Source organism: Elaeis guineensis, chromosome 10 (assembly GCF_000442705.2).
Source record: "Elaeis guineensis isolate ETL-2024a chromosome 10, EG11, whole genome shotgun sequence".
NCBI lineage: Eukaryota > Viridiplantae > Streptophyta > Magnoliopsida > Arecales > Arecaceae > Elaeis > Elaeis guineensis.
The window spans coordinates 81601041-81623625 of record NC_026002.2 but is presented as its reverse complement, the minus strand read 5'-3'; the positions used below and the strand labels follow the sequence as shown (position 1 = coordinate 81623625).

Genomic DNA, 22585 nt, shown 5'->3' with positions numbered 1-22585 from the left:
CAGAGGGGACTCCGTCTGGACTCCTACGGGAGTCGGGCTCCATCACCAGCTTCAACTACTGGTAAGCTCCGTCCGGACTCCTACGGGAGCCGAACTTCGCACCTGACTTTAATTGCAGGAAGACTCCGCCCGGATTCCTATGGGAGCCAGGCTCCGTCCTCAACTCCAACGGCTGTAGGCAGACTTCGCCCAGACTCCTACGGGAGCCGGACTCCGCCCGCGACTCCGACTGCAAGTAGGCTCCGCCCGGACTCCTATGGGAGCCGGGCCTCGTCCTCGATTTCAACTGCCGGTGAGCTCCGCCCAGACCCCTACGGGAGCCGGACTCCACCCCCGGCTGTGACTGAAGGAAGACTCCATCCGAACTCCTGTGAAAGCCGGATTTCGAGCTCTTCTTGGACAGATGGCTAACTACCTCTCTCCGCCAGACACTCCAGCCAGACTTCAGCCCGCAGACCTTCGCCCCCTGGTGCGCTGCAGTAACAGCCGCAATTCTGCTCCATTCCCTGCGGCAGATTTCACGCGGCTCCATCACTCCACGACCCTGCTCCACCTCCTGCGACGGATTCCACGCAGCTCCATCACTCCTTGGCAGGCCGTAATAATGGCCACGGTCCTGCTCCACTTCCTGCGACGGATACTGCGCGATTCTTCTATCCTCTGGCGAGTCGCAACAACGGACGCCGCTCCGCTTCTCGTGGCAGACTCCACGTGGCATGCCCCGGTAATAGCCACGGGTCCGCCCCACTACTCTCCGCAACAAACTTTTTCTGACTATGGGCGGCCCACTGCCAGACGGTTACAGACATCACCATCAGTTTGTTGCCCCCTCCGCCTATAAAAGGGGGAACCCCAGATACGTTATTCTATAAGCTCTCGTTTTTACCTAGAAACTCTGCAAAAATTTTCGTTCGAGCACTCCATTCTTGTTGAGGCAGAGAACTGACTTGAGCGTCGGAGGATCTTGCCGGAGCAACCCCACCTCCGGTTTAGACTTCTTTTGCAGGTCCCGACGGCGACTGCGACTCCCTCGACTCCAGCTTCTCCGACGCAAGCGAATTTTTGCACCAACAGGATTGACGCTAGAGGAAGGGTCTGTGTCTTCGCAGTATCCTTGTTCTTAAAGGAGCGCTCAACGGGACCGCCCCGGGCATCTTTTTCGGCATCCTCTCCTCCTTTCTCCACTTGGTCCTTGCTCGATGCCTCCCCGCAAGACGTCCACGCGACGATCCACGGCCTCTACGGTCAGGTCTCAGGCTCCGGCCTCACCTCCTGTTTCCCAACCTCCTACTCCTCCTTCGACGATGATGGTCGGTGCGGAGCAGTTTGATCTGCTAGCGCAGCAGGTCAGAGGCCTCACTGAAGCTGTGCAGGCTATATAGCAGCAGCAGCAGCCGCAGGCATCAGTGCGCCTGGAAAGGGTGTCGTCGGAACACCAAAATCCGATGGCGGGACGAGCCACTTGGGCCAGCCGTCCCGTCTTTCCTGGAAAAATGAACCCGAGGGTGGAGAGCCCCCAATCGGATCACGACTCCACCCCTGGAAGATCGCTGCCCCCATTCTGCCAGAGGACCCTCGAGACTCGAAGTCGAGAGGATTTTCTAGACCGGAGACTCCAAGAGATGAACCGACGAATCGAAGAACTCTGCCATGCTCCCCCCGCTTATGGTGAGGATATTTGTACTGACCCTCCCTTTTCTCAAATGATCATGCAGGAACCGATCCCGCCAAACTTCAAGCTCCCCCAGTTCGAAAGCTACGACGGGACTTCGGACCCGGTTGATCATCTGGAAGCCTTCCGGATGATGATGCTGCTTCATGGCGCTCCCGACGCCATTCTATGCCGAGCCTTCCCATCCACCTTGAAGGGAGCGGCGAGAAACTGATACTCGGCTCTGAAGTCGGGTACCATCTTTTCCTTCGATCAGATAAGCCACCAATTCGTGGCATATTTTGTCAGCAGTCGGCACCCCCGGAAGAGTTCGGAGTCCCTCATCAATATCAAGCAGAGGAAAGGGGAGTCCATTCGGGCCTACATCAACCATTTCAATGTCGCAGCACTGGAGGTCTGGAATTTGGATCAATCAGTCGCAATGGCCGCTCTGAAGGGCGGCCTTCAGAAGAATGACCCTTTGTTCTCCCTGGAGAAGAAGTACCCCAGAGATTTTGCTGATTTGTTGGCTCGGGCTGAAGGGTACGCCTGAGCGAAAGAAGCCTTCAAACTAAAGGATGAGGAGACCGCGAGAGAGCAGCAGGCGGGAGACTCGATTAAGCCCGCAGTCAAAAAAGGGTCGAGAGAAGCTCGGCCGCGTTCTCGATCCCCTCCTGGGCACAAGCGTGCCCATACTCCACCCCAGGTACGTAGGCAGAGAAGTCCGGATCGTGGGGTTCGGCGGGGTTCTCCATCGAGAAGATTCCGCAACTACGCCCCCCTCAATGCCGCGAAGATCCAAGTACTGATGGAGGTCAGGGAGCAGCTCCCTAGACCAGAGAGGATATGCACGCACCCCGAAAAGCGCAACTCCAACAAGTTTTGTCTCTACCACCGCGACCACGACCACGGCCACGACACGGAGGAATGCATTCAGCTCCGAGACGAGATCGAGGAGCTCATCCGGCGAGGTCGACTCGACAGGTTCATCCGGCACCGGCCTGAGGGTAGAGAAGATTGGCCAAAGGCCCTGCCGCAACCTGAACCGCCAAGGAGGGAGGAGCAGCCCGGAGATCGGCCTCCAATTGGGACCATCGACTCCATCACCGGAGGGCCTCAAGGAGGAGCAGACCTTCCACGACCATGGAACTCGAAAAACTTGTAAATGTATCGCTTACGACTCTGCCCTGAATCTAAATTCCTTTCGACTTTGCGTGTTCCTCCCATTTGGCACGGATTTGTTACGACTGGGGATAACCCCTTCAAACAATTAAAACAAGGTTATGTTAGGAACGAGAGGAGAACCTCATCCTAACATAAATAAAATGAAAGTCCGATTATCTTGAGATCGGATGGGGGGAGAGGCCTTACAACACCCTAATGCGGCCCCACAGCCATGTCAGGAACAGGAGGAGAACCTCGTCCTGACATGAGCAAAGTCAAAGGTCCAGTTCTTTTAGATCGGATGGGGGGAGAGGTCTTACAACGCCCTAATGCGCCCCCACAGCCATGTCAGGAACAGGAGGAGAACCTCGTCCTGACGTGAGCAAAGTCAAAGGCCCGGTTCTTTTAGACCGGATGGGGGGAGAGGCCTTACAACGTCCTAATGCGCCCCCACAGCCATGTCAGGAACAGGAGGAGAACCTCGTCCTGATATGAGCAAAGTCAAAGGCCCGATTCTTTTAGACCGGATGGGGGGAGAGGCCTTACAACGCCCTAATGCGCCCCCACATCCATGTCAAGAACAGGAGGAGGACCTCATCCTGACATGAGCAAAGTTGAAGGCCCGGTTCTTTTAGATCGAATGGGGGGAGAGGCCTTACAACGCCCTAACGCGCCCCCACAGCCATGTCAGGAACAGGAGGAGAACCTCATCCTGACATGAGTAAAGTCGAAGGCCCGGTTCTTTTAGACCGAATGGGGGGAGAGACCCTTGCGATAGCCCTTATGTGCCCCCGTAGCCCCATTGGAAACAGGAGGAGAATCTCATCCTAACCTGAGCTGAGATCGGCTACATCAGGAATGGAAGGAGAACCTCGTCCTGACGGTGACAAAACCCGACCGCCCAACAAGATCGGATGAGGGGGAAAGGCCCCTCAGCGGCACCTTCACACTTCTACGCAACCCCGCAAAAAGCAAGGGGAGGGCCCTCACTCCGAAAAGAGAAGAAAAATTAAAAAGGAGAAGCGACGAACTACGTCAGAAACAGATGAAGGACAAACCACACCAAAGACCTAAGGAACCTTGTCTCAACAAAGGCGAGAAGTTCCTACCAAACACCTCCGGCCTCTAAGAAGGCTCTCGAAATAGGTCAAGAAAACAGCAACGCCTCCGAGGTAATGCGGAGTTCGGACCACCAAGCTTGAGCCTGCGGCCATGAACGACGAGGAAAGCAAACCAGCGTATCGATGACCGGGCACCTCCAAACGACGTCAACGTCGGACAAGTTGAACGATAAGAGAAGTTCGGCAGATGATAATTTAATACAACATGCGGACGAGGTAACACAAAATTTTCTTTTCATTCCATTTGCGAAATATACACCACAAAGTCCAGAAGGCCAAAGAAAGAAAAGCAAAACGACAAAAGCAAGACAAAACAACAAAAGAGAAAGCGTATACATGAAAAGACAGAAGGCCAAAAAGAGCTCTAGGGAAGCTCTGCTCCTTCCGACCTAGAATTATCTGCTCCACCCCTCATCCAGGACTACCTTAGATTCTCAACTTCTTCTTCTAGCTCCCTCCTTTTCAGTAGCGCATCCTGGAGCGCCCGACGAAGTCGCTGGCTCTCGGTCTTCGCCTCTCGATGCCTCTTTCTTAGGATCTCAGATTCTGCCTCCGCATCCGTGACGGCCTGCTACTCGTATGCCAGCTGGATCTTCAATTGCTGCAGCTCAGCCGTCCTTTCCCCAAGGGCGACAGAAAGCCCTTCGACGGTTCCTCTCAGGGACTGGAGTTCATTAGAATCCCGAGCAGAAGTCAGCTGAGCCCTGTCAGCCAGCTGCCTCTGAAGACGGGCGACTTCGTCGGTCGCCCCTCAGAGTCTCCCTTTATATTCCTCTACCTGCCTGCGCCAACCGGCCCGATGCACGTCGTAGTTCACCTCGGCGTCCTGAAGCTGCTGCTGAAGGTCGGAGACCTTCTTCGACCACTCCCGGTCGCCATCGGCCCGATCCAAGAGTCGGGACGAACTTCCTCCCAGTTGGCCGATCTTCTCCATCGCAGCCGACAGTTCCACCCTGAGAGCGCTAATCTTGGCAGCTTGAGCCCAAATTTGGTCGCTGGCGCTCTTCTTGCATTCCTCAAGCTCCTTCGCGAAGTCCGCCTTCCTCCGGCTATACTCCATGATCCCCTTCACGTGGAGATTCCGAAAGCGGATGGCCTCCGTGGTGGCTTCAGAATGATCCTCTCTCAATCTGCGAAGCTCGCCTTCCATCTTCTTTAACCTTTTTGTCAAGTGAAGGACTTCCTTCTTCAGCCGCTGGATCGTCGACTTCAGCGGAATCCTCAGGGGCAGGGGAAGTGCTTCGGTAGGGCACTGCCATCGAAAGGCAAAAGCGTCAAGACACGCCTCATCACAGAAAGAAAAGCAGAGAGAAGAAAGGAAGGAGGGAGAAGCCATCCACGATAAGAAATTCAACTTTATTGATTGGATGATTCTTGAAGACAAAAAGGAAAAGAAAAATTATGGTAAAATAAAAATACAAGGTTGGAGGTCTCAGACCTCAGAGGCAAGAGTTGGAGAGCTCGGTATTCCTGGAAGGGAGGCTGCGGCAGCAGTGGTAGCAGGAGAGGGACCGGCCTCGTCTTCAGACTCCTCACCCAGGAAGCTGAGGTCAAGCTCAGAAAATTTTCTGGTCACCTTCTCCTGGCAGAGCTCGAACCCCTTGATGAACGCCTCCTGGCCGAATTGGACATTCAGGTCCCTCATCTCCGCGGAGGTCTTGAATTTCTCTACCGCAAGAACCCTGACCTCCGAGACCAGGACTAAAATCTGCTCAGCCAAATTGGCGACCTCGGCCTCCGCCTTTCTCACCGTCTCCTCCAAGGTCTGCTTTTCCTCCTCCCGGGCTTGTTTCTCTCTTTTCAGAGCCTCTTGGAGGGCGACTACTTCGGCTGCCTTTTCTTTGAGGCGAGCGACCTCGGCCCGACAACGCTCCTCCACCTGGATAGCGTCCCTCCTCGCCCGGTTCGTCACCTCGATATTGGTGAGGAACTGGTGCCCAATCTGCAAGGGCGTCAAGGGGATCAGAACAAGGGACGAATGGCCAATTAAATGAAGATTTGTTTACCTCGAGGAAAAACCCTAGGGAGTCCCAAACCCGCTGCTCAGGATCGGCACGGTCGATCCTCTCGACGACTTCAGGCAGGATGCAGCCGTCGATCAACCGCCTGATCAAGTCCCTGTCATTGAAGGGATTCTCCGGCTCCTCTTCGGAACCGAGGGACTCGTCAGCGGCGGCTCGACGGCTACTCACCCTGCGGGCCACCGACTTCCTTCTCTTCCCCCTCTCGACTATGGGCGCCTCCATGGAGCGGACCGTCGAAATGGGAGCCCTAGTCGGCGGACTCCTCGAAGAAGCCCGGGGGGCCGTGGGTTCGGCGTCCGAGGGAACGTCGATCGCTGGAGCCGCCTGGACGGACGCGGCCAAGCTCGACTCCTCCGCCCTGGCCCTCTTTGCCGATCCGGAGGCCGCGGCACCCTTTCTTTTGTGGGCCTTGAGGCTCCTGGCAAGCATCCGTGCTGCTTCGGCGTCCATTCCTTAAAAAAAAAAAAAGAGAGAGAAAGGGGGGAGAGATCAGAAATCAATAATGGAATGAAAAAGGAGTGGCACAAAAAAAAAGAGAAAGAAGAAGAAAAAGAAAGAGAAGGAAGAAGAGAGAAGAAAAAAAAAAGAGAAAGAAGAAGGACGGATGAAAAGAAGAGAAAGGAAAAGATGAAGTACTCGCAGGATCCTGGGGGCTCAGGCCGATGTTGAACAAAAATTGCTCCCTCAGAAGGTTGGGAAGGGAGGGAGCGGAATAGGCGAGAAGCTTTCAAGCAGCCTGAAGGTCGTCCTCCCCCAGGTTGGGGATCCGACGGACAGAATCCCTCAGAGAGCCCCAAGGAGGCAGGCCCAGCCTCAGGGTCGGGCAGTGGATGAAGAGGTATTTTTCCTTCCAGTTGTGGATTGAAGAGGGGGCACCTTTCAGCAACCCCTTCTTGCCGAACTGAGGGGAGAAATACCACCAGTCCTTCACCGAAGGATGACGCTTGAAGGTATAGAAGTGCCTAAACAGAGAGAGGGACGGTCGGACCTCGACTACGTGGCAAAGAGAGAAAAATCCTATCAAAAACCTAAAAGAATTCGGAGCAATAGAAGCCAAAGAGATGTCTAAGAAGCGGAAGAGGGCGACAACAAAGGATGGAAGTGGAAGCTGGAGTCCGGCACGGAACGCCTCCTGATACAAGCAAAAACGACCGGGTGGGGGAGTGCTAGCCCGATCGGAGGGGCCAGGCAGCTCCAGGTCGTACTCCGGAGGAACTCCATACTGAACCCTTATCAGAAGGAGTTCATCCGGAGTCAAGGAGCATGGAATGGCACCCGACGCAAAAATCGGACGAAGCCCAGCCCCAGATGCAGGTTCATCTACAGAACGAGGGACCTGGGGGGTTGAGGCGGAAGAACTCCCAAAACCGCTGGGAACGGAAGAGCCGGAAGATATTTCGAATAACTCCGAATGAAGACTCTAAAGATCCCGAAGAAGACAGACAGGACAAAGGACGGGAGGTCACAGGAGACTAACTCAGAGGAATACAACAAAAAAAAAATGGCAAAGAAAAGGTCCCTAAGTGGCGGGAAGAAAGACGAAGGTTCTGGGACTAACCTAGATCGCTCTGAGGGATGCAGAGGGGCGAGGACAGGGACGACTCGAAGGACGCCTATGGCCCGAGAAGATGCCAAGAGAAACAGGGCTCTCGAAAAAAGGGCAGATACTGATAGAACTCTGAAGCGGAATAGGGCCCCTAAAGGTGGAAGGACGGGTTTAAATAGACCCTGGGATTCGGTGCCATAATGATCGCGAATCACCCCAAGCCAGACACGTGTCCCACTCGCCATGGCAGGCGGCTAAAAGCGGCTGGCGGATGGCAAGACCATTATTGCACCGTACCTGGGCCAGTGTACCAGCGAGAATTTCGAAGGGTCCCTTCGTATCGCCCCGATTCGAAAAGACTCCAGCACGCGCATATTTAATGCCAAAATATCTGGGGGCGGTCGTACGCAGGATTCGAGGGGACAACTTCGGCTATGCCAATCTCTCTGTACTTCCTTCATTCAAAATTCAAACTCGGAAGTAGGGGGGACTGGTGTTGGGTATAAAATACCCTCAGCCGAAGTTCTCAGCGGGATTGACCCTTACGGGCTCCGTCCCCGACTTCAACTGTAGGAAGACTCCGCCCGGACTCCTACGGGAGCCGGGCTCCGTCACCAACTCCAGCTGCAGGAAGACCCCGCCTGGACTCCTACGGGAGCCGGGCTCCGTCGCCAACTCCAGCTGCAGGAAGACCCCGCCCGGACTCCTACGGGAGCCGGGCTCCGTCACCAACTTCAACTGCTAGTAAGCTCCGTCCGGACTCCTACGGGAGCCGGACTTCGCACCTGACTTTAATTGCAGGAAGACTCCATCCGGACTCCTACGGGAGCCGGGCTCCGTCACCAACTCCAACCGCTGGAAAGCTCCGCTCGGACTCCTACGGGAGCCGGGCTCCGTCCCCGACTTCAACTGCAGGAAGACCACTCCCGGACTCCTACGGGAGCCGGGCTCCGTCACCAACTCCAGCTGCAGGAAGACCCCGCCCGGACTCCTACGGGAGCCGGGCTCCGTCACCAACTTCAACTGCTGGTAAGCTCCGTCCAGACTCCCACGGGAGCCGGACTTCGCACCTGACTTTAGCTGCAGGAAGACCCCGCCCGGACTCCTACGGGAGCCGGGCTCCGTCACCAACTTCAACTGCTGGTAAGCTCCGTCCGGACTCCTACGGGAGCCAGATTTCGCACCTGACTTTAATTGCAGGAAGACTCCGCCCGGACTCCTACGGGAGCCGGGCTCCGTCACCAACTTCAACTGCTGGTAAGTTCCGTCCGGACTCCTACGGGAGTCGGACTTCGCACCTGACTTTAGCTGCAGGAAGACCCCGCCCGGACCCCTACGGGAGTCGAGCTCTGTCACCAACTCCAACCGCTGGAAAGCTCCGCCCGGACTCCTACGGGAGCCGGGCTCCGTCCCCGACTCCAGCTGCAGGAAGACTCCGCCCGGACTCCTACGGGAGCCGGGCTTCGTCACCAACTCCAACCACTGGAAAGCTCCGCCCGGACTCCTACGGGAGCCGGGCTCCGTCCCCGACTTCAACTGTAGGAAGACCCCGCCCGGACTCCTACGGGAGCCGGGCTCCGTCACCAACTCCAGCTGCAGGAAGACCCCGTCCGGACTCCTACGGGAGCCGGGCTCTGTCACCAACTTCAACTGGTGGTAAGCTCCGTCCGGACTCCTACGGGAGCCGGACTTACCACCTGACTTTAATTGCAGGAAGACTCTACCCGAACTCCTACGGGAGCCGGGCTCCGTCACCAACTTCAACTGCTAGTAAGCTCCGTCCGGACTCCTACGGGAGCCGGACTTCGCATCTAACTTTAATTGCAGGAAGACTCCGCCTGGACTCCTACGGGAGCCGGGCTCCGTCACTAACTTCAACTGCTGGTAAGCTCCGTCCGGACTCCTACGGGAGTCGGGCTTCGCACCTGACGTTAATTGCAGGAAGACTCCGCCCGGACTCCTACAGGAGCCGGGCTCCATCACCAACTCCAACCGCTGGAAAGCTCCACCCGGACTCCTACGGGAGTCGGACTCTGTCCCCGACTCCAGCTGCAGGAAGACCCCGCCCGGACTCCTACGGGAGCCGGGCTCCGTCGCCAACTCCAGCTACAGGAAGACCCCGCCCGGACTCCTACGGGAGCCATGCTTCGTCACCAACTTCAACTGCTGGTAAGCTCCGTCCGAACTCCTACGGAAGCCGGGCTTCGCACCTGACGTTAATTGCAGGAAGACTCCGCCCGGACCCCTATGGGAGCCGGGCTCCGTCACCAACTCCAACCGCTGGAAAGCTCCACCCGGACTCCTACGGGAGCCGGGCTCCATCCCCGACTTCAACTGCAGAAGACTCCGCTCGGACTCCTACGGGAGTCGGGCTCCGTCACCAACTCCAGCTGCAGGAAGACCCCGCTCGGACTCCTACGGGAGCCGGGCTCCATCACCAACTTCAACTACTGGTAAGCTCCGTCCGGACTCCTACGGGAGCCGGGCTTCGCACCTGACGTTAATTGCAGGAAGACTCCGCCCGGACTCCTACGGGAGCCGGGCTCCATCCCCGACTTCAACCGCAAGGAGGACTCCGCCCGGACTCCTACGGGAGTTGGGCTCCATCACCAGCTTCAACTGCTGGTAAGCTCCGTCCGGACTCCTACGGGAGCCGGGCTTCGCACATGATGTTAATTGCAGGAAGACTCCGCCCGGACTCCTACGGGAGCCGGACTCCGTCACCAACTCCAACTGCTGGTAAGCTCCGCCCGGACTCCCACGGGAGCTAGGCTCCGTCCCCGACTTCAACCGCAAGGAGGACTCCGCCCGTACTCCTACGGGAGCCGGGCTCCATCACCAGCTTCAACTGCTGGTAAGCTCCGTTCGGACTCCTACGGGAGCCGGACTTCGCACCTGACTTTAATTGCAGGAAGACTCCGCCCAGATTCCTATGGGAGCCGGGCTCCGTCCTCAACTCCAACGGCTGCAGGCAGACTTTGCCCGGACTTCTGTGGGAGCCGGACTCCGCCCGCGACTCCGACTGCAAGTAGGCTCCGCCTGGACTCCTACAGGAGCCGGGCCTCGTCCTCGATTTCAACTGCCGATGAGCTCCGCCCAGACCCCTACGGGAGCCGGACTCCACCCCCAACTGTGACTGAAGGAAGACTCCATCCGAACTCCTGCGAAAGCCGGATTTCGAGCTCCTCTTGGACAAATGGCTAACTACCTCTCTCTGCCAGACACTCCAGCCGGACTTCAGCCGGCAGACCTTCGCCCCCTGGCGCGCTGCAGTAACAGCTGCGATCCTGCTCCATTCCCTGCGGCAGATTCCACGCGGCTCCATCACTCCACGATCCTGCTCCACCTCCTGCGACGGATTTCACGCGGCTTCATCACTCCTTGGCAGGCCGTAATAATGGCCACGGTCCTGCTCCACTTCCTGCGACGGATACCGCGCGATTCTTCTATCCTCTGGCAAGTCGCGACAACGGACGTCGCTCCACTTCTCGTGGCAGACTCCACGTGGCACGCCCCGGTAATAGCCACGGGTCCACCCCACTACTCTCCGCAACAAACTTTTCCTGACTATGGGCGGCCCACTGCTAGACGGTTACATGCATCACCATCAGTTTGTTGCCCCCTCCGTCTATAAAAGGGGGAACCCCAGATACGTTATTCTATAAGCTCTCGTTTTTACCTAGAAACTCTGCAAAAATTTTCGTTCGAGCACTCCATTCTTGTTGAGGTAGAGAACTGACTTGAGCGTCGGAGGATCTTGCCGGAGCAACCCCACCTCTGGTTTAGCCCAGTATATTGCCTCTAGCATACAATTTGACTGGTGAATGTAACTTAAAATGTATCTAGTTGACGAGTCTACCGAGTCTGAGAAAAGTAATTTGACCTGAACCTACTGGCTTCAAGTTGGATCAGGCCAGCCGGCTAGGCTGAAACATTTGCCATCTAGCGTGTTTGTTGGTTTGTTTCTGGTTCATATCAAGAAAAATCAGACCTGAGTTTCTGACCCAATCTGAAGAGGAGTTATGTAAAGTTTGAATTTATGAGCTACGTCCAGCTCCAGAATGATATGTAAGATTGTTATCAATGGGATGAGGTTCGAATCATGTGAATTAGCAGCTTTTGTATCCCTTTCATATTCCAACACTTTATTTCTGATTGTTGGAAAATTAGATTAGAAAAAGTAGCATATGAGCAAATATCGTTGATTTCTTTCTTTCATTCTTTCTTGATTTGGTATAATTGTTTCATTTATGTAAGAGAGTACAACCCTGTGCCTAAGTAGGTGGTGTATATTGTACCCCCAACAAAAAGGTAGGTGGTATATATGATGATCCATAGACCTTCCTGGCCCAATGTTTCCAAGCGTGCTACTTGAATTGCGCCTTGCAAACAGCCATTTTCAGGAATTTCTCAATTGTGCCTTAATCACATTACAAACTACTCTTGTCATCTAACTTAAAGTGACATAATGATATCGAAATAACAGTATCATCACCCAAAACATTGTTTACTTAATAAATACTTCAGATGGTATATTTTTTTAAGAGGATGATTTTTAAGAATCCTAATTTTTAAAAATATTATTTTATTAAGAGAATAATGGACATACCAAATAACCTTCTTTTTATTTGTGTTGCAAGAGCAGCCTATACTAATAATAATAATTAAGATGTTCTATCGTTATAGTTTTTTTTTTTTTATTCTGAGGATAAAGAATTAAGCCAAAGGTCTAATTCAGTTTATTAAAGAAACAAAATTGTAACACCTATTATATTTTTCTCCATTCTTATTTTTGTAATGCAAGCGGCTTAGAACCATCATTAGAGCAGCAGCTGCAGCATTGTTATGGCTTGAACTGTGACTAAATGTGCCTCCGGTGGGACTTTCAGCTACATCCTAAATAGTGCTAAAATAATAAAAAACTATAATTATGCTTTAGATATGATAAAATATATGTTATGAAATCCAGAGTCAAACATCACTGATTGATGGCACCCCTACCCTTCCACTCAAGTTCTTTTCTTTAAAAAAATAAAAATAAAAATAGAAAGTCTCCTAACGTCGTCTACGCCCCATGATGGTAAAATTTAAAAAAAAAAATTTAGACTGCATCGCGTCGAGGTAGTGTTCTAGCAACGCGATTCTCGTCCTCCACACAACCCGTACGCGTGGAAAGCGGATGCGCCAAGGCCCAGCATGCTTCTCACGTGACCCCACAGCCGCCCCAAAAGGGAGACTCAAACAAAGCGATGCAACTATGTCGGCACTCGACATTAAGCATCACTTTCTTTGCGCCTATTACATTATTACCCCTTACTCGATTACATCCCTCCATCCTCCATCGAACGGTCGATGTTATCTCACTTTCGGTCTTATTATCTGACGTGGTAATTTCTCAGGTGAAAAAAATTCATCCGAAATTGCCTTATTGCCCCGGACTATATGTGCCCCAGAACCGACGATTCCAGGAGAACAAAGCAGAGTTGGAGAAGGGGAGAAAAGCCCTAGGGAGGGAACCTTCAGTGCTAGGCGTCTCCTTTTAATCGATTGGTACGATTTTCTTCTCTGATCGATCTGGTGTTCTTCGATTGCATTTCGATTGTTCGCGTTATCATTGGCAGGTGCCGTGGATTCTTTTCTTCTTTCCGTCGTATATCATTTGATTTCTAGCATTTGGGTGGACAGTGTGAGGATTGGGTGTGCCGGCGTTCTTCTTTGGTCTAGATTCTGTGTGTTTTGGGCATGCCTCTATTTATTGGAGATTTTTTTGATGGTGTGAGGATTTCCGCTAGCTGTCATTTAGAAATCGCCTCTTTTTTCTGGTTTGCTTATATTGGAGTTCGATTTTATTGGGCATTTATTCAAAATATGGGGTTTTTAGTGGAGGATTTCGAATTTATGCGGTGATTCTTGGAACCATTTTCGGGATTTTGGAGCATGTCATGGAGCATGTTTTGCTTCGTATCCACTCTTTTTTATTTTTATGGAAAATAAAGATAACATTTTGTTTATTCTTGTCTGGACACTTGTATAATGGTTGATTATCTCTAATTGGATTTCAGTGGTGTTGATAGGTTTACAGTTTTTGGTAGCCACAAATGATATTTTTGAGAATTAATTAAAATTTTTTGATTGATCGAATAATGTGGCACTGCATGGCGCAGCAGGGTCTATTTAAACCCTGTCTGCGCCTAGGGTTATGAGATGCTGCACCATACCCAGCAAAACCCTGAAACCATTATTCTAATTTGCAGCGATTTAGATGGTTTTATAAATTATTTTATTTTAAAAATATATTTTATTTTATTGAGCTATTTATAAGTAAATTATAAGCTATTTATAAATTATTTTATTTTATTTAAAACTTCACATCAAGTTCTAAACCATATTATTGCAGACATAAGAAGAGCAACTCTGAACAAATACATGAGATAGAATAAACAAAAATAATTGATAACTTCAAGAAGGATTTTTTTTTATAAAAATATTATATTTGTGCGTAATATGCATTATAAGCTATTAGATAAATATTATGAAGATCCGAAGAGCCAAATTTCATAAAATTCTTTTCTAAACTCATCATTTTTTATTCTTTTTATCTTTAATTATTTTTTATTTTTTCTATCCAGCTCGAGATTCTTCGACGATGCTTGGTAGATAGCCTTAACCGAAACACCCCCTTCAAACTTTTTCGTCACCACAAAATCCCACGAGTTCTTCGACAAGTCATAACATGGCTCCACAGTTCTCCTCAGCACCCCATGGGTGTATACATACTTCACCTTACAATTCCTCAAATCCAAAGCATAACTCACCGACAACTTATTCGTCGGATCGAATGCCATCATACCATCGATGCCCACCCGATTGTCCCCACAGGCATGCGTATAGGTCAAACTCACCGTCTTGTCCAAAACCCTCGCCGAATTCATGAACTGAAACCTAACATCCTGAAGACAAAAAAACAAAAATCAAAGATGACACATAAAATCACAAACCTTAGCCCTAAAAATCGAAGCTTGCAAGGAGAAGAGGGATTAAGGGATGCGACGGATTGGCTTCTTGGGGATGTTGTAGTCGATGATGAAGGAGTCGGGCTTCTTGAGAGAGAGGGCAAGGCCGTTGAGAGAGGGACCATGGATGGTGGCGTCAGTCATGGAGGCCTTGAGCTTGAGGTCACCGGCGTTGACAGTGAAGGTGGCGAAAGCTGAGCTCTTGTCCACCTCATATCTCCCTTTCATGGAGCTCCTCCCTCCCCGATCGGCCATGGATTTCTTCGGCGATCCCATCAAGTCTCAGCTGCTATGATTCAAGGCCACCTCCTTCCTTCGCTCAGACTTCAAGTTGGAGTCCTACATCGCCAACCTTCGCTCCTTCGTCCCCCTGGAAAGCCTCGCTGCCGAGCTCCATGCCCATCTCACCGCCCTCAAGATCGAGCTCACCAACCTCATCAATTTTTTGCTATTTTCCATCCTCAGAAGTCTCGATCGGGTGGGAGGCTTGAAGCGAACGAAGCTTCTTCCGAAACTCTTCCAATCCTCCCACGATCCCATTCCACGCAGTTTCACTCCACATGACGAAATAATTTTTATCCACGAGGCAAACGGAGATAACCCAACGCAGTTGCTTCATTATATATATATATATATATATATATATATATATATATATATATATATATATATATATATATATATATATATGATAAGAATAAGAATTTTATAATGAAATACATCTTTGAGCAACTTAACGATGAATTGATTCACTTTATAGTATAAGCTGCAGTCAATTGTTCGTAATGGCCTCGAATTCAAAACCTGGTATGGGCAAGTTTAGAGTTGCTACTTGAATATCTTTTCACGTAATGCTTCATTTTTCTTTTTGATAAAAGAAAAAAAACATCTTTAAGTGATCTTAATAAGGCAACAATCAAATTGTTATAATAGAGTTACCTCAAGATACACAGCAACATCAATATGGATGTCATAATTAAAATCTCTACAAGCCAATCAATCTATAGAATAATTAGCTTTTTTAGAATAATATGATTGGCAGAAAAATTTTAGTAACTAGGCTAGAATCACTCTGAAGCACAATTCAATTTTTCTGAGAAGTTACAAAAATAGTTTGTTAATATAAATGATGGACAATCAAATTGTTATAATAGAGTTACCTCATAATACTAAGCAACATCAATATAGATGTCATAACTAAAATCTCTACAAGCCAATCAATCTATAGAATAATTAGCCTTTTTAGAACAATATGATTTGCAGAAAAATTTTAGTAACTAGGCTAGAATCACTCTGAAGCACCATTCAATTTTTCTGAGAAGTTACAAAAATAGTTTGTTAATATATGATATCACATGTCTTGGAAAAATTTTAAAGCTGCAAAGGGATGGAGCATATCAAAGAGAAGATGATTCAAATATCTAAAAGGTGATGTAGTAACCAGGCTAGAATCACTCTGAAGCACAATTCAATTTTTCTAAGAAGTTACAAAATTAGTTTATTAATATATGATATCATATGTCTTGGTTTGGCGGGGAGTTGAAGATTAAAAAGGAGAAATAGAATGAAAATCATAAATTATAGCAAGAGGAAATTAAGCTAACAATGAAAAATATATTTTGTTCTTCTACTTCTTATTTTTATTATTTTACTTATTTTTTAATGATGTTAATATTTATTTATTTATTGGATTTGGTTAGGGATGGCAACTATTTATTCATTGGATTTGATTAGGGATGGCAACAGATAGGGTATTCATAAAATTTGCCCTACCCATATCCGAATCCGTTTAAAATCTTACTATCTGAACCCATCTACAGTATTAACTAAAAATCCTGAACCCGTTCCATTCAAAATTGTTATATTTGTCGGGTATTCTAACCTATCTGACTAAATATTATGCTTCTACCAAGATCAAGCTCTCAAAAACCTAAGGCACCAACTCACACCATCGTAACCGGAACCTAGAAATCCTTTCAACCTCGCTTGGGATCTCTCCTTCTCCGCATATCTCCGAAACAGAGGATGAAACGAAAAGAAAAAAAAAAGCAAAAAGAAAAAAATTTACCAATCTATTTGAGAAAAGGCCTTAGCTTTTTTTTTTCTTTCTTTTTTTTCATTGATTTTCCTTTATTTTTTCATAATTTTTCCTCTATTTTTTGTATCCACGGGAGTTTTTGATGGAAGATTAGAGCCTTTTAACCAAAAATTCCACAAATCACATAAAATATCATGCTTAAGCTCTCAAAACCTAAAAAGACTAACTCACACCGCCATAAGTCTAAAGAAAAATCCCAATAGAACCTAAAAAACCCCTCCCATCTCCCTCAAGTGCTCTCCTCTCCCACAAATCCTGTGGAAAGAGATTGAAATGAAAAAAAAAAATCAATCCATATGAAAAAAAAATTTATCTTCCAATTTTTTCTATTCTTTTTTATTTTTCTTGACATTTCTTTTGTTGTGCCCTAATTTTCCTTCTACTTTTTTTTCTCAAGAGTTTCAATCGAGGCTTGGAGCGGTTGATAAAGAAACTTAGATGTTAGCTGGATCTTTCAAAGCCCTAGCCTACTAGTATTTATATAGAAACAGATTCAAATAGTGGGTATCGGAGAACAAAATCTCAAATCTGTCTCCAACTCAAATGAAATTTTATTTTAAATCCTAAACCGGTTCTAAAGCCTATTAGGATAAGTAAAATGTGTCCTATTAAAATTTGGGGCGGGTTGGTACCCAGATCTGCTCGGCTACCATCCCTAATTTGGTTGGTGGAGAATAAATGGGGAAATGGAAATGCTAATTTTTTCTTTTTTTAATTAATTGATGTAGATCTACCCTAAGTCAACCCTCAAATTCGATCCAATGGATAAAGCACACCAGATAGACGGTCGAGATAGCGCCAAACTTAAACCACATCAAAATATTTTACGGGGATAAGTGATGCATTACTTCTACGCCATACCGACGACATTCTTCTCCCTTCTGCATCCCATCACCTCCGAGAGATCCCGTCTCTTCTCTTCCTCTACTTTGCTCCTTTTTTTTCGCCGAATTGGAGGAGATCAAGATCAAATCCCGTGAAATAGGTACATCTCCTGCCTTTATATTTATTTCATTCTAATATGTACCATCAGATTTAGGGTTTTTAGTCGAGTTTGGAAGAATATGCATATTTTTTTAAGATCTCATAATTATGGTTTCAGATCTGTTATTTCATTTGCCTTCCAGGGCTCGATTCATGCCTTTTACTTCGATTTTGTTAATTTTCTTTATTTAAATGCGAAAGGACTTCATATTATATTTCTAAAGGTTTCCCATTACATCTTGCTAGATTTTTAATATTTTGAATCCAAAGTTTATGTATCGTTGCGTATTATTCATTCACACTAGCCTGGCTATATGATCCGTAGATTTGCTGTTTGGATGGTGAGATTTTTTTTTCCCTCCCTTTTAAAGCTGGGCCTGATTTAGGGTTGATACTTTGGTTTCCAGGTGACCGGAACATGACCTAGTTTTGGAGGTAGCTAAGGCTTGGTGGATTTAGATCTAAGTCCTTGAATTTTTCTTTTTCAAAAGAAGATCTAGAAGATAGCTTTAAGGGTTGGTCTCTATGGTGCCGGTATTGATCTCGAAGGGGCCTTTTTTTTTCTTTGATCTTTCCCTTCTCTGTGCTTCTGATTACATGCCCTTCCAAGGGATTCTATCTCCCTAGGAGTTATATGCACACCTACTCTGAAGGTGAACCTATCTCAGTCAAAGTGAATTCACTCACCTCTATCGAGATGGAGCTGCCATTTAGCTACTATAGTCTTCCCTATTGCCAACCCAAAACGTTATCTTTATTTTCCATAAAAATAAAAAAGAGTGGATACGAAGCAAAACATGCTCCATGACATGCTCCAAAATCCCGATAATGGTTCCAAGAATCACCACATAAATTCAAAATCCTCCACTAAAAACCCCATATTTTGAACAAATGCTCAATAAAATCAAACTCCAATATAAGCAAACCAGAAAAAAGAGGCGATTTCTAAATGACAGCCAGCGAAAATCCTCACACCATCAAGAAAATCTCTAATAAATAGAGGCATGTCCGAAGCACACAGAATCTAGACCAAAGAAGAACGTCGGCACGCCCAATCCTCACACCGCCCACCCAAACGCTAGAAATCAAATGATATACGACGGAAAGAAGAAAAGAATCCACAGCACCTGCCAATGATAATGCGAACAATCGAAACGCAATCGAAGAACACCAGATTGATCAGAGAAGAAAATCGTACCAATCGATTAAAAGGAGACGCCTAGCGCTGAAGGTTCCCTCCCTAGGGCTTTTCTCTCCTTCTCCAACTCCGCTTTGTTCCCCTGGAATCGCCGGTTCCGGGGTACATATAGTCCGGGGCAATAAGGCAATTTCGGGTGAATTTTTTTTATCTGAGAAATTACCACATCAGATAATAAGACCGAAAGTGAGATAACATCGACCGTAAAATGGAGGATGGAGGGATGTAATCGAGTTAGGGGTAATAATGTAATAGGCGCAAAGAAAGTGATGCTTAATGTCGAGTGCCGACATAGTTGCATCACTTTGTTTGAGTCTCCCTTTTGGGGCGGCTGTGGGGTCGCGTGAGAAGCACGCTGGGCCTTGACGCATCCGCTTTCCATGCGTACGGGTTGTGTGGAGGACGAGAACCGCATTGCTAGAATACTACCTCGACGCGATGCAGTCTAAAAATTTTTTTCTTTCTTTTTTTAATTTTACCATCATGGGGTGTAGACAACATTAGGAGACTTTCTATTTTTATTTTTATTTTTTTAAAGAAAAGAACTTGAGTGGAAGGGCAGGGGTGCCATCAATCAATGATGTTCGACTCTGGATTTCATAACATATATTTTATCATATCTAAAGCATAATTATAGTTTTTCATTATTTCAGCACTATTTAGGATGTAGCTGAAAGTCCCATTGGAGGTACATTTAGTCACGATTCAAGCCATAACAATGCTGCAGCTGCTGCTATAATGATGGTTCTAAGCCGCTTGCATTACAAAAATAAGAATGGAGAAAAATATAACAGGTGTTACAATTTTGTTTCTTTAATAAACTGAATTAGACCTTTGGCTTAATTCCTTATCCTCAGAATAAAAAAAAAAAAGCTATAACGATAGAACATCTTAATTATTATTATTAGTATAGGCTGCTCTTGTAACACAAATAAAAAGAAGGTTATTTGGTATGTCCATTATTCTCTTAATAAAATAATATTTTTAAAAATTAGGATTCTTAAAAATCATCCTCTTAAAAAAATGTACCATCTGAAGTATTTAATAAGTAAACAATGTTTTGGGTGATGATACTGTTATTTTGGTATCATTATGTCACTTTAAGTTAGATGACAAGAGTAGTTTGTAATGTGATTAAGACACAGTTGAGAAGTTCTTGAAAACGGCTGTTTGCAAAGCGCAATTCAAGTAGCACGCTTGGAAACATTGGGCCAGGAAGGTCTATGGATCATCATATATACCACCTACCTTTTTGTTGGGGGTACCATATACACCACCTACTTAGGCACAGGGTTGTACTCTCTTACATAAATGAAACAATTATACCAAATCAAGAAAGAATGAAAGAAAGAAATCAACGATATTTGCTCATATGCTACTTTTTCTAATCTAATTTTCCAACAATCAGAAATAAAGTGTTGGAATATGAAAGGGATACAAAAGCTGCTAATTCACATGATTCGAACCTCATCCCATTGATAACAATCTTACATATCATTCAGGAGCTGGACGTAGCTCATAAATTCAAACTTTACATAACTCCTCTTCAGATTGGGTCAGAAACTCAGGTCTGATTTTTCTTGATATGAACCAGAAACAAACCTACAAACACACTAGATGGCATATGTTTCAGCCTAGCCGGCTGGCCTGATCCAACTTGAAGCCAGTAGGTTCAGGTCAAATTACTTTTCTCAAACTCGGTAGACTCGTCAACTAGATACATTTTAAGTTACATTCACCAGTCAAATTGTATGCTAGAGGCAATATACTGGGCTAAAAGATCTACAAAAGCATGATACTGACGAGGTATTGAAATATCTCATTCCTTGCAACAAAATCAGTCTCGTAGTTAAGTTCAACTACAACAGCCCTATTGTCATTTTGTGCCAGTGCAAGTAAACCCTCAGCAGCAGTCCGTGACGACTTCTTCGATGCAAGCACCACCCCTCTCTTTCTCAGGTCCTTGTGTGCAGCCTCTGCATAAATTCACTAACAAGTAAAATACAGTGCATGGAAACATCAATTCTAGGTAAGCAAGCAATGGCCCAAAGGGTGAAAGAAGATAACCTACCAATATCCCAATTACAACCAACAAGCACTGCCTCGACCTCTTTTATGGGCGCGCTCGTCTTTTCTCTAAGCTGCCTAATAAGATTCATCTGCTCGAAAGCAGACACTTCAGTGCTAAACCTTCTTAGAAGCATCGAATTTAAAAAATGGATATCTGCCTACAGTATTATAACATGCGGGCCTCAGATTTAAGAGATATCTGGCCCAAGGCTAGGCCGGCCTTCTATGGATCGACACGTGTGTGCAGTGTGCCCCCGCCCGATCTGGGCAGGCCGACGTCAAGCTAAAACAAAACCCTCGCGTTTTATCCCCATTCCCCTCCCTCTTCACCACATGGGTTTTTCAGAAGATCCATCTCGTTCGATATTGGATACAGCGCTTTTTTCTCCGAGGTTGTTCTTGATCTTGTTATCCTCTGCTCACCTAATTTTTTCGCTATTTTTCGTATATCAATAGGATGATCTCAAGCGATGGCACTTGTTCTCCTCTAACCATCTGACAAAGCTTCGAGCTTTTATTCACTGGCTTCCCTCCCGATTTCTGATCATCTCGACATATTTTTTTCGAAAGCAATTGGTTTTGATGCCTTCTTGCATGATTTTTCTGATACAATACTTTATCTTCGTAAATTTTTGTCCATTCTTGGATGATTCTTAGCAATGCTATCCTTTCCAAAGATTCGGCCGGCTTATTTTTTTTCCGTCCCTTATTTTCTTTCTCGATGGTGCATTGCATTTTTTTTTCGAATTAGGTTGCGAGCTTAAACGTTTTCTTGTTAAAACTCTCACCCTTGGTCCATTTGCTTGTTTTGATCTTTTCACACTTCATACTTTCTTTCTTTTTGATTTTTTCACGATTTTTGTTTTAGCATCGTCTGGTAGAAATAGTGTTGGGGAAATTGGCGTATTAAGAGTGCTATATTTCCCTTTTATTTTTAAGAGAAAGACAAACATGAATAAAGATCTGAAATAGTGATTTTCTTTTTTTTTTTTTCACCAGGAGTAGTATTAGAGTTTTAGCATGGCTTGTTCTTGGGTCGCTAAATTATCAAAAGAATTGCTGCGCAAGGAATTGGGCACTTACTGTCAGCCTCGACATGGAGAATTTGGCAACCTAAATTTTTTAAATTCGATGCTTCTAAGAAGGTTTAGCACTGAAGTGTCTGCTTCCGAGCAGATGAATCTTATTAAGCAGCTAAGAGAAAAGACAAGCGCGCCCATAAGAGAGGTCGAGGCAGCGCTTGTTAGTTGTAATTGGGATATTGGTAGGTTATCTTCTTTCACCCTTTGGGCCATTGCTTGCTTACCTAGAATTGATGTTTCCATGCACTGTACTTTACTTGTTAGTGGATTTATGCAGAGGCTGCACACAAGGACCTGAGAAAGAGAGGGGTGGTGCTTGCGTCGAAGAAGTCGTCACGGACTGCTGCTGAGGGTTTACTTGCACTGGCACAAAATGAAAATAGGGCTGTTGTAGTTGAACTTAACTACAAGACTGATTTTGTTGCAAGGAACGAGATATTTCAATACCTGGTCAGTATCATGCTTTTGTAGATCTTTTAGGCCAGTATATTGCCTCTAGCATACAATTTGACTGGTGAATGTAACTTAAAATGTATCTAGTTGACGAGTCTACCGAGTCTGAGAAAAGTAATTTGACCTGAACCTACTGGCTTCAAGTTGGATCAGGCCAGCCGGCTAGGCTGAAACATATGCC

The 22585-nt window shown here is 47.1% G+C and overlaps 2 protein-coding genes and 1 long non-coding RNA gene across 3 annotated transcripts in view; 1 reads left to right on the top strand and 2 right to left on the bottom strand.

Moving 5' to 3' along the window:
* LOC105037208 (uncharacterized) overlaps nt 1-22585 on the top strand; it is a 58379-nt gene that overhangs the window by 31439 nt on the left and 4355 nt on the right. The window lies entirely within an intron of this gene.
* LOC105036060 (outer envelope pore protein 24A, chloroplastic-like) lies at nt 14112-14795 on the bottom strand. The gene is made up of 2 exons (XM_010911801.2): nt 14567-14795; nt 14112-14458 (listed from the first exon to the last, which is right to left on the bottom strand). The coding sequence occupies exons 1-2, from the start codon at nt 14793-14795 to the stop codon at nt 14112-14114; spliced, it is 576 nt and encodes a 191-aa protein (XP_010910103.2).
* LOC140851927 (uncharacterized) lies at nt 20256-21242 on the bottom strand. Its single transcript, XR_012134713.1, has 2 exons — nt 20871-21242; nt 20256-20775 (listed from the first exon to the last, which is right to left on the bottom strand). It is a non-coding gene; the product is annotated as an uncharacterized lncRNA (long non-coding RNA).

Bases quoted from the DNA above. Each gene is read 5' to 3' on its own strand.
- LOC105036060 (XM_010911801.2), bottom strand. From the start codon at position 14,795: ATGGGATCGCCGAAGAAATCCATGGCCGATCGGGGAGGGAGGAGCTCC. The intron at 14,459-14,566 runs AGCCAATCCGTC...TTTTTTGTCTTC, and splicing joins CGACTACAACATCCCCAAGA to AGGATGTTAGGTTTCAGTTC.